Raw genomic sequence first — 10,734 nt, 5'->3', positions numbered from 1 at the left:
TTTGGATAAAAAAAATAAGTGGGATAAAAAAAAAAAAAAAAAAATAAATATATATATATATATATATATATATATATATATATATATATATATAATTTACCTCAACGCAATGCTGTACTGGTCCATGGCCTCTTGAAAATCACTGACTGCCACCAGGAAATCTCCCAGCATTCTGTGCAGGACGCAGTCGCTTTGATTAGCCAGCGCATTCCGCAGGAGCGCGATCCCTTCTTCGTATTTCTGTTCCCGATCTTCACAAACAGAGAATTATTCCATTAGTGTGCAGACGATGACCCCGTCATGTTCTAAACTGACTTGGGGTCCTACGTGCAACCTAAGGTTTGTGTAGCAGCCGGTACGCACTGAGCAGCTCGGCCTTCTTCACCACAGCCTTGGTGTAGTCGGGCCTCTGAGCGAGGGCCTTGTCCAGCAGAGCTTTGGCTTTCTCCTGAGTCACCGGGTCTTCCAGGCACACCGTGGCCAGGATGGTCAGAGTCTGTGCGTTGGCCCCCAGCGTCTTATAGATATTGTTCGCCATTCCCATTGCTTCTCGAATCCCATTGGACGCCAGGTAGCAGTCGATGAGACCTGAAGGTGTAGAACAAATGCAGATCAGAAATACTCTCCGGACCGTCTGATGGTAGTTAGACAAACAAGCCGTACCTTCATAGCAGTCCAGCCTGCAAGGCGCCAACCGCATGGCCTCTCTGAAGTGGATGATGGCCTCCTGAACTCGACCCATGTTCCTCAGTGCTGCCCCCTTCAGGAGGAGGGCCTGGACACTGTTGCTGTTCAGCTGGATGGCTTTGGCCCCCAAGTAGAGGGCTCTGGAGTAGCGCTTGCTGTAAAAGCTGTGGCAGCTGAACAACACGCACACATTTAAAAAACTTACACGAGTCGAGCGGAAAACACCGAAACCAAATGAGGCTGACGAAGTCTTAAATCAACATCCTAGTTGATTTAAGAGAAGACGGTGCATCCAAAGACTCACCCAGAGATCACCCAGGGTTCAGCGTGTTGGTCAGAAATATTAAACAACCGTCCTCCCAGGACTTCCACGTCTTCCAGGTGTCCTTCCCGGGCCATCAGGTAGCCATAAACATCCATACCTGCAGGTCCGAAGAAGCAGCTGGTTAGGACCGCAACTAACGATCGTTTCAATTAATCGATTATTCTGACAATTAATCGGATAAAAGTTTTTTTGGCACATTCTGCAGATTTTTCATTTAAACCTTTTTTTCTTAAATGAAATATTAGAAAGACATTAATAGATGCAAATAAACAATTCTATTCATATTTAAATTAGAAAAACATCTCAACACAGTGTTCCAGTAGTGAACCCTTGACCATTTACAGCAAAAGGACGCAGCTAAAAAATAATATTTCTACTTGACTTAACATGAATACAGTGTTGGCCTATTGACTATTTTTGAACTAATCAATTAATAAATTGATAGCAAAAGGTGTTTTTTTGTTTCTTACAGGTGTTGCGATAATTGAGGAATTTTGGGTAGAACGTCTTTATAGTTAAGTGTCTTAAGTGCAAAATATAGATATTTTCAGACATTTTTGGCTTAATTACTGCTCTGTATACTCCAGTTAATGATTAATCAACTACTAAATTAGTTGACAATTATCTCCATAGCCAATTAATCGTTTAAGCTGTTTGTGAATAAAATCGAGATGTAATGCTTCACACCTTTGATGAGGTACGGGTCCAGCATCTGAGCTTGTTCAAATTTCAGAATGGCGTTCTTGGTGTCGCCTGCCCTGAAATAGACGTCGGCCAGGCTCACCAGGAGGTCCACGTTGTCCCGCAGCAGTGACTTCTTCTCCAGAGAGCTGAAGGAGAGCGGCCGGACGGTTTATTTTAGGGAAGCGGAGGGAAGGCGGCCAGCTGGGAGGAAACATCAAACCCATTCTCACCAGATAGTGTTGATGGCTCTCTGGTTGTCCCCGGCGTGGATGAAGGCGTACGCTTTGATCCACACAGAGAGCCAGTCCAGGTTGGGGAGATTCTGGATCACATCCATGGTCATGGAGGCGACCTCCGCTCCTTTCACCGACAGAGAGAGAAGACCTGGAGGAGAAAGAGAGAATTTCAAATATGCTACACAATTTTAACAAAAGGAATACATTTGTTCACATGACAAGACAGTAATAAATAAATAAACATGGGGTGCCGTCGTCCTCCAACTACTTCCTGTCATCTTTGTGGTTTGCACCAGTGGCAATGTCCGGTTGATCATCATGTGAGACATGCGATGTGAAAGAAGTGTTTGCATTGCAGTTTTGTAAAATAAACCAATTTTCATATGGATTAAAAAAAAAAAAAAACTTGCTTCGAAACTCGTTTCCATCAAGGAAATGTCAGTGAGTCTGTGTTTGTGAATATCTGTGCGTACCGATTATGGCGTCCAAGGCGAGCGGACACTGTCTGAGCACCTCTTTGTAGCTCGTCACGGCCGAGCGTTCCTGACCGGCTTTCCTGTACAGGTTAGCCAGCATCATGTTGATCTGGGGACAGAAAAAAAACATAGAATCACAACAATATCAGACAGTATTCCGCAAAAACATTAAAGCAACAATACACTCAATTTATTATTTGTTCACATCATGAGCTCTGCGGCATTTCCTATTATGCAACTGCATTTCTGACAACAACGGTGTTTAGATAAAATGCTGCTTTTGTCAGTAGATCCAGCTGAACTTTAGATGATAAGCTCAAGTCCAGGTTTCTGTCACACGAAAATCTGGACTCATGCTGCTCTGCCTGTCGCTGCGTTTCCGTTACAAACGTGTCGATATTTGTCGATATTCCACAAATGCCAAGAAAATAAAAAAACGATTTCACAATTGCGACGATTCCATTAAATAAGCAGCTCGATTAAAAGAGACAGAGACGTGTCCTTGTTAGGAACAACTCTACCTTTGGAGTCCTTTGTCTTGATGGGATCCCGTCCAGAACAGCGATGGCGTCTTTATCCAGTTTCAGTATGGTGTAGCATTCAGCTATCTTGTACTTTACCTCAATTTCTGACGGCAAACTCTGAAAGAAAAAGAAAATGCAACTAATAAGATTCTGCTGAAGGTCACAGCAGCCGGTATGGCTGTTATAATTTAATTAAGAAGTCAAATATAAGATGTATAAATGCAGCATGTTCCATGACAGAGAGGTTCATTTAAAAGCTCAAAAGAATAAAACGGCACAAATCCGCTGAACTCCTTTCACCATTCCTGTTATGTGAACGCCAGGCTTATAATACACTGGGTGAAACCCTGAACAATACACAATAAGGTGCCAACAAAACAAAACTAACCTGTGCCTGGATGTTGGCAGCAGCTCCACCAGTCGATGTTCGAACTTTGGATGTTTTGTTGAGCACCTTCTTCTGCTGCAGAGCCATGCTGTATTTGCAGGCAGCATTGCGGTATTCCTTATCATGGAAGATGGCATCAGCATGATAAACCAACAGCTGGTACTTCTGGGCCGGTGAGAACAGCTCTCTGGAATTATACACACACAGATTACTTTAGCAATGAATCAAAACAATATACTAGAATCAATGTTAAACAATTAAAACCGACTATATATTTATATGACATAGGAGAAAAGCAACCAATTCGGTCTATGCAAGATGCTGCCAGCATAATAAATACAGTAGCAAAGAGTACAAGTTATTTTTATTGTTTTACTGCTGTCTGTCTTGGTAAATAATTATTCCAATCAGTTAACGTAAAAATAATCCACCGTAAAATATGAGGACTAAAGGAGGAAGATGGAAAAATATCAACGGAATAAATGATAAACGACCACGGATGTTTTAACTGCTAGAAACATCGTTACATTTCAGAGCCTACATACGACTACATCTTGGGACCTACATGTGCATCCGTGATTTAGAATCATTTCCCGACCTAATTTCGTGAGGTTATAAACAAAACACAACTCTGTGAAAGATACGATCATTACTGTTAACCGTTGTTGACTAGTTAGAGTCACCACCAAGGAGAGAAAACATGACAATGCTAGTGTTGAAGCACACTTATCAGGAACTAGACGGGCCCCACACTGATATTACTCACGGGTTATTATTACTCATCGTCAGCAACAAACTGCTCAATATGCGGACATTGGAGTAAAGACCGGCTGCAGCCATATCCCGAACATGATCCACTACATTCATTTTGGAGAAAAGCAAGGGCTTGTTGAACCTTTCCGTGCCCAGTTTAAAGTTTCAATCAGTAAACAGCTAAAGGTGGCTAGCATCGGATGTATTAAATATGGCGCCGCACAGTCTTCCTTCCGTCTACTGCTGCCTTCTGGTACACCTAAGTAGCTCGTCTTTTTCTACAGCCGCAAAAATAATACATAACGTCCTAAGTATTTTGTTGACTGCAGTTTGCAAACTATTTTTAATGCCTTTACTTTACTACCGTTTTCTTAAAGTTTTAAGGTTTTGTGTTTTTATCAATGCTTTAGTAACGGAGTTGAGGTGTTTTGTGATCGTTCCGATAGATTTAAACGCATCTGAAAATCGTTAGATTTTTGAGCGAAAGACATTAGCTAAAATATGTAAAACGCTCCGAAAGAAATTCGATATAATTTTCTGTATCCTATTTTTATTATGTATGATATCTATATTTATTTGGTAACATGTCTAAAAAAAAATTATTCCAAAGTACACGTTTAGTTGTAAGTAAAAAATAAGTGAATTTTAACTCCTCGCGAGAATATAATTATATATTCTACTATCCATATTTTATCCCGTGTTGAGTTAAAATTCCCTTATTTTTGTACCCAACAGTAAATGCAAAAAGCCAAAAATATGAAAATGATGAACAATGCTAATCCCTCTGTCAAAACCTGCACCATGTGTCATACTAATCAAGAGTGGGAAAGGTTTAAGAGAGCTGGTTTAGGATGTGCAGAAAACACGTTTTCAGACAAGAACTTGTACATTTTTGAGAAAACATTGTTTTCTGGGCATATAAAGATGCGCATGCGCACACTTCCCATCCAGCAGATGAATGTTATGTCTAAATAGCCAGCAGTTGGCAGCGCAGCGCCTCGTTTCTGTCCCAGTTTTAGCTCTGGTTTTCCGAAGGTGTTTGTCTACAGACAGTGTTTTCCCTCGGGTCCGTTCGCGTACCATGACCGAACAATCAGCATTACTTCTTCGAAAACAATTAGCAGGTAATATAACCATTAGTCTTGACGACGAAACAAAGGTTATGTGTGTAACCGCTACGCTAACGTTAGCTTTTCTGTAAGCTACAAGGAACGCTGTTTACGCCATAGGACTGAGCTCGGGGAGCTAACACAGCAGCATGAAGGGTGCCTTTATCAATACACCTCAGCGTGTTGCTAAGCTGCTTTGGTTAGCTAATCACTTTTACGATTCAACACATAAATGTAGAACTAAAAATGACAAAATAACCACCTAAACTAGTACATACTCGTACCGAGAACCCTGCTAGCTGCTAGCTAGTTTGGTATTAGTTGTCAGATAGAACAAAGGAATAATCAATCCAAGAACATCTCATGCCTTGATCACTAATAAGGCTAATTATAGTTGCAAGTAGTCCGATCCTTCTATCGGGGCACACGTTATTACATCTGTAAACAATTAGTAGAAACCAATACACACTCTTATTTTACATATTTAAGGTCATATTCCATGTATTAGTCTGTGATGCTGTTAAATCTATTAGTTTGACGCTTGGTATTGTAACCAGTTTATTTGGAAGGGCATGTGATTTTTTTTTTTTTTTGTGATGATGCCGAACATTTGGATCTCTGCTGAAATGGAGCTGGGTAACATCTATAGAAAAAAACATCTACATTTCTCATCAGTTAGGCTGTTTAAACTCTGTTTCAAATATAGGGTACTCAGGGCAAGGTTTATAGATCAATAGGATACTAATTTAATTTCTAGTTGGGGGTGGAGGGCTATTTCTGCTATATTTTTGCAGAGCTTACAGAAATGGGGTTTAAATCAAACTAACATCATTTTTAAGGGCTGATGTATTTTTCCCTCATTGCCCAATATGTCAAGATATACTTTCATTATAATTTTACTAGTGGTGCACCGATTTATCTGTGCCAGTTTCCTTAATTTTGGGAGAAAGGTGATCGACCGATTGTTACATGTGAAGCCGATCTTATCCATCGATGTTATCAACCTCAGGAAAGGCCTAAAAACCAACCACTGTGTTTTTCTTTTCTCCCATTAGAGAGGTTTGACAAACCTGCCGCCCAGGTCATGTCTGTACATTTACAGTTAACAATAGTCACCCCATTGTTGCCAATTCGGCAAATTTCTTGATATATTGAGCAACATTTCAGACAAAAAGTTGGTATCGACCAAAATCGGAATCGGTAAGCTAGGCTTTTTAAAAGATCGGTAATCAGCCAGAAAACTGCAATCGGTGCACCCCTAAATTTTACTGTATCAATCAATGAGTTGACGTAGATCTCTTCACTACTGTGCACATCTGTATATTACCTCAACACTGATTAACATTTTTAATATTTCTTAATATTTGTCGGATGTTTGATGCTCTTCCTTCAAGGTTCCCTTTAAGATCTGACTTGCCAAATTTAATTTTAAGTAGTTTTGATACATTTAATGAGGCAAAAAAAAATCTGTTTTGTCCATATCTGACCTACTGATAATCTAGCAGAGTCAATTAAAGTCTTTAACCAAATTATCATGGCATCCATATTTAGCATTCACAAGCTGAATATCATTTTGAAAGAGTTTGGTGTGGTGTGAAATTAATGCTCGGCTGTGATAAAATCTTCTTTTTAAACTTTTGTAGTAAAGCCATACAAGTTTACTGTTGTCTTTTTGCGGACTCTTTTCAAAACTAAACTTTTCCATCTCCTGCCAGAACTCAACAAGAACCCAGTGGAGGGCTTTTCAGCTGGTCTGATAGACGATGACGACATATACAAGTGGGAAGTTGTGATAATTGGTCCACAAGATACTCTTTTGTAAGTGAGAAAATATTTAAATAGGGGGTTGGGAGGATCTGACATAATTATTTATTTTACATTTCTTTTTTTCCTTTCGTTTTGCAGTGAAGGAGGATTTTTCAAGGCATACCTAACCTTTCCCTATGATTATCCGCTACGGCCACCAAAGATGAAATTCATCACAGAAATTTGGCATCCAAATGGTAAAGACATTTCTCAAGATATTATTGTGTGGTTTGTGGCTAAAGATCCAATCTGTTTTCTTTATTTAAAGCTGCAGTGTGTAATCCTTATTTTTTTATTTCATATTTGTTGAAATTGTCACCATTTTGAGACAGTATGGTATTAGACAAGTAATATGTTAAAAACAAATCTAGCTCCTCAGTCTTCTCCCACATCTAGATAGAAACAACCAATCAGAGCCAGGAGGCAGGTTGTAGCTCTGCTCATCCCCCTTTTGTCCCGCCCCTTTTGCTCTGCTGCTCTGCAGTTAGCATATCCTGTTGTGAATCCTTACGTTAGGAAGCATGACCACAAATGACGGTGTGTAAATGGTTTTCATGTAACTGTAAGTTGTTTCTGTACCATTAGCACATTTAGCAATGAGTGCATAAGGTTGATTGATGGCACTGAGACACTCCTCCTGGCTCCGATTGGTTGTTTTTGGTCGGGAGCGGTGCATTTCTTTAGACAGCAGTAATAACTCAGGGAGGAGGTGGAGGAGATCGACTTTTTTACAGATTGTCCTTCTCATGTTATGCTGTCATGACATGGTGACAGTTTTAACAAATACATAAAAAAAGATAATATTTTAAAATAAAAGTTACATACTACAGCTTTAACAGTTCTCATCTCTTGCTCCCTCACAGTTGCAAAGAACGGGGACGTTTGCATCTCAATTCTGCACGAGCCAGGAGAAGACAAGTTTGGTTACGAAAAGCCAGAGGAGCGCTGGCTTCCGATCCACACCGTAGAGACAATCATGATCAGCGTTATCTCCATGCTCGCAGACCCAAACAGCGATTCACCAGCTAACGTGGATGCTGCGGTGAGTCGCGCTACGTTTCCTTCCCGCTGTCCCCCGCATCGGTATTTGTCTTCAAAATCTCATGAACTCTGTCGTTAAGGAGGACTGATGCCTTGTCGTTTCAATAATGCAATGTTGCTCCCACAGAAAGAATGGAGGGAGGATCCTAACGGAGAATTCAAGAAGAAGGTGGCTCGCTGCGTAAGGAAAAGTCAAGAGATGGCGTTTGATTAGGGGGGTCTGCTGTAAATTCCAGGGTGAGCAAACTGTTTAGCATGACTCTTGCATAAACCATGACATCGAAAAGTAATAATAATCTCTTTAACAATTGCTTCTGTGCAGTTAAAGGAAATGCCTTCAGCGGGAAGACTTCAGCAAAAAGGCTTTTGCACCCTTTGTTTTGCCAGTCAAAGGATTCGGTTGGGCCCCAACCACGTTTCTGTGAATGGTCTGCCAGTTGAGCCAATTTGAGAACACTACCAGCGAAATTATCCTGTTTCCTACCTGGAATTGTATATTTAATTTAATTTATTTTGGGAAAAAGAAAAAAGAATGATGTAAGATATGTCACTACTGTAAATGAACTTGCTTTTTTATCTGCTGCTGAACAGTTTCTACTTTATACCAGGTTTCTTATGCAATTTAGATTGTGTAGACCGAAAACAAAAGCCTGTCCTCATTAGGTCGCCCGTTCGTCCTCCTTTCACCAACCCCGGCCCGATTGTCGTCGACCCGACACGTTTTGTTAGTGGGTGTGGTTTATTTTCTTCCAACCCGTTGTCGAATCACCGTTGCCTTTTTGTTTGGCGTCACTTTTTCACAGTTGGATCTTTGTTTAAAAAAACAGGAGAAGTTTTCGTGCGACCTTTGGGGTTTTTACGCGTTTCCTGAGAAACTGCCTCCCGATGGTGTTTTTCTTCTAATACCGGCGCGTGTTAGAGATGTTCAAAGCCATGCCCCTCCAATGTGCATAGTCTGTTTAGATAGCTCTATTGTTGTTCATTCTTTGCTGGGATTTTTTTTTGTTGTACAACCTACACATTAATTTGAGTTATTCTTTTTAATGATATGTTAACTCGTTGAGGTGTATCAGATGGTACAGGAAGGTTTGTGCCAACTTCTCAGGATCAGGCTTCATGAAGGTGTCGATTAGCAGTCAGTAAGGTGGATCCCTAGAATCGTCCGTGAGTGATCGTAAACTCAGATTTGGAATAAATCATGGCCAGATTTTTTTTTAAAAAGAAGCAGCTTAGATTGTGAATATTCTACATGTGGTGAACTGGTTCTTACCTCATGTTTGACACACAGCTAATTTGAGCGGGTTTATGGTCAAGTTCTTGATCGGTTGAGGAAAGGCTCGTGATTTTAGAGGTTCCATTGTTCTGTTGGATTAGTGGTTGTGTTTTTCCACGACGCTTTTGGTTTTATTAGTGTTCAGATTAAATCACATTCACCTCTGGATTTAGATTCTTGAATAAATCTCCTTTCCTTTCTTCTGTCTAAAGTTTCTATTATCATGGAACATTGTTGGGTTCCATGATTGAAGACGTTAAAATCCAGTAAAGTTTAGACACGTTCTCCATATTTCACTGAGCACAACCTAGAAAAAAAAAACTTCAAAAATCATATTCTGGTTGGTAACAGACTGATAACAGACTGATTAACATCCACTGTGAGGAACACTTCAGACAGCTGACCAGACGTCAAGGAGTTAAGGTTATGTTTAAAATAGGAAACCTCTGTTGGTGCGCTCTGGCCACTCGTGACATGTACAGTTCATACGTATATACAGACATAATGGTCACATCACTGCTGTCGACATTACCATTTTCACTTGAGAACCTTTCCGACCCACCATGACCTCCTCTGACCGGTGTTCACTGTATTGGCACGGATGCGGTGCGTTTTGAAACGTCATTAAGCAATACCCTCTGAAAATGGTAATGTGTCCAGGTAATCCACCGAGGGCGCCGCTATTTGTTTCTTGTAGGTTGCTGTTCGATTTTTTTTTCTTTTTCTTTCTTTCTTTTTTAGTGTTTTGTTCCATTTTGTGTCAATGCAATGTATATTGGACATGTTGCTCAATAAAGTGTGTAAACCGAGTGGCCCATGTGGTACTTTTTGCTTCATATTAGGAATGCGAACACATTCGGGGGTGAAAGCATGTCAGATCTCCGCTTGGCCATTGGAAGCTAGTTAAAGAGTCACGTTTCAGGAGCAGATATCGACGGCCTCTGATGGGAATTGTTGGGATTGTTATGATGAGGAAGCAAGTTGCATTTGTGAGGCACCTGGAAAAAGAAACATCTGTTTAAAAAACAAGTCTGGTGGCATTTTGATAAGGTGACCCAGCAGCAGTTGGGTTAATGTAAGTTCTCTAGTATTTGAAACCGATTTCTCATTAAGTTCATTTGCATCTCTGCTGAATCTAACAGATGTGCAGAGGGTGAGTCAAATATGTATTTGTAGACTGACTTAAAATGTGACGCTCAAACCTCCAAGTCACAAAGGACTAGTTTGCTGTATCCCCACATGTAAACCGCTGTTTAGATAAAAATGGAAGAGTTTAACTGGTCTATTGTTATATTTAGATTTTTATTAAAGTTATAATCACTTAAAATGGTACTTAAATTATTTTTATTTGATTTCATTTACATTGTATATCTATATTATTAATTATTCCTATATTTGTATATAGGACTATATATGTAGGAATATATTTCCA

At 40.1% G+C, this 10,734-nt stretch overlaps 2 protein-coding genes across 2 annotated transcripts in view; one reads left to right on the top strand and one right to left on the bottom strand.

The window, feature by feature from the left end:
* The window catches only part of anapc7 (anaphase promoting complex subunit 7), a 9,173-nt gene extending 4,847 nt beyond the window's left edge, over window positions 1-4,326 (bottom strand). The window contains exons 1-10 of the mRNA XM_015049119.1: window positions 4,087-4,326; window positions 3,321-3,507; window positions 2,930-3,049; window positions 2,406-2,517; window positions 1,927-2,080; window positions 1,700-1,842; window positions 992-1,109; window positions 664-860; window positions 364-588; window positions 101-251 (exon numbers count right to left, since the gene is read on the bottom strand). Of these exons, the coding sequence (XP_014904605.1) occupies window positions 101-251; window positions 364-588; window positions 664-860; window positions 992-1,109; window positions 1,700-1,842; window positions 1,927-2,080; window positions 2,406-2,517; window positions 2,930-3,049; window positions 3,321-3,507; window positions 4,087-4,187 (1,508 nt within the window). The 5' untranslated portion in view covers window positions 4,188-4,326. The remainder of the gene's footprint in view (window positions 1-100; window positions 252-363; window positions 589-663; window positions 861-991; window positions 1,110-1,699; window positions 1,843-1,926; window positions 2,081-2,405; window positions 2,518-2,929; window positions 3,050-3,320; window positions 3,508-4,086) is intronic.
* Window positions 4,327-5,008: 682 nt separating this feature from the next.
* Window positions 5,009-10,111, top strand: LOC106957690 (ubiquitin-conjugating enzyme E2 G1-like). The gene is made up of 6 exons (XM_015049120.1): window positions 5,009-5,197; window positions 6,898-7,000; window positions 7,088-7,185; window positions 7,852-8,030; window positions 8,157-8,266; window positions 8,352-10,111. The coding sequence occupies exons 1-5, from the start codon at window positions 5,032-5,034 to the stop codon at window positions 8,241-8,243; spliced, it is 633 nt and encodes a 210-aa protein (XP_014904606.1). The 5' UTR covers window positions 5,009-5,031; the 3' UTR covers window positions 8,244-8,266; window positions 8,352-10,111.
* Window positions 10,112-10,734: the final 623 nt, after the last annotated feature.

This window comes from Poecilia latipinna, unplaced genomic scaffold (assembly GCF_001443285.1).
Source record: "Poecilia latipinna isolate Pla-1442-1.1 unplaced genomic scaffold, P_latipinna-1.0 Scaffold927, whole genome shotgun sequence".
NCBI lineage: Eukaryota > Metazoa > Chordata > Actinopteri > Cyprinodontiformes > Poeciliidae > Poecilia > Poecilia latipinna.
This window is presented reverse-complemented; position numbering and strand designations above follow the sequence as displayed.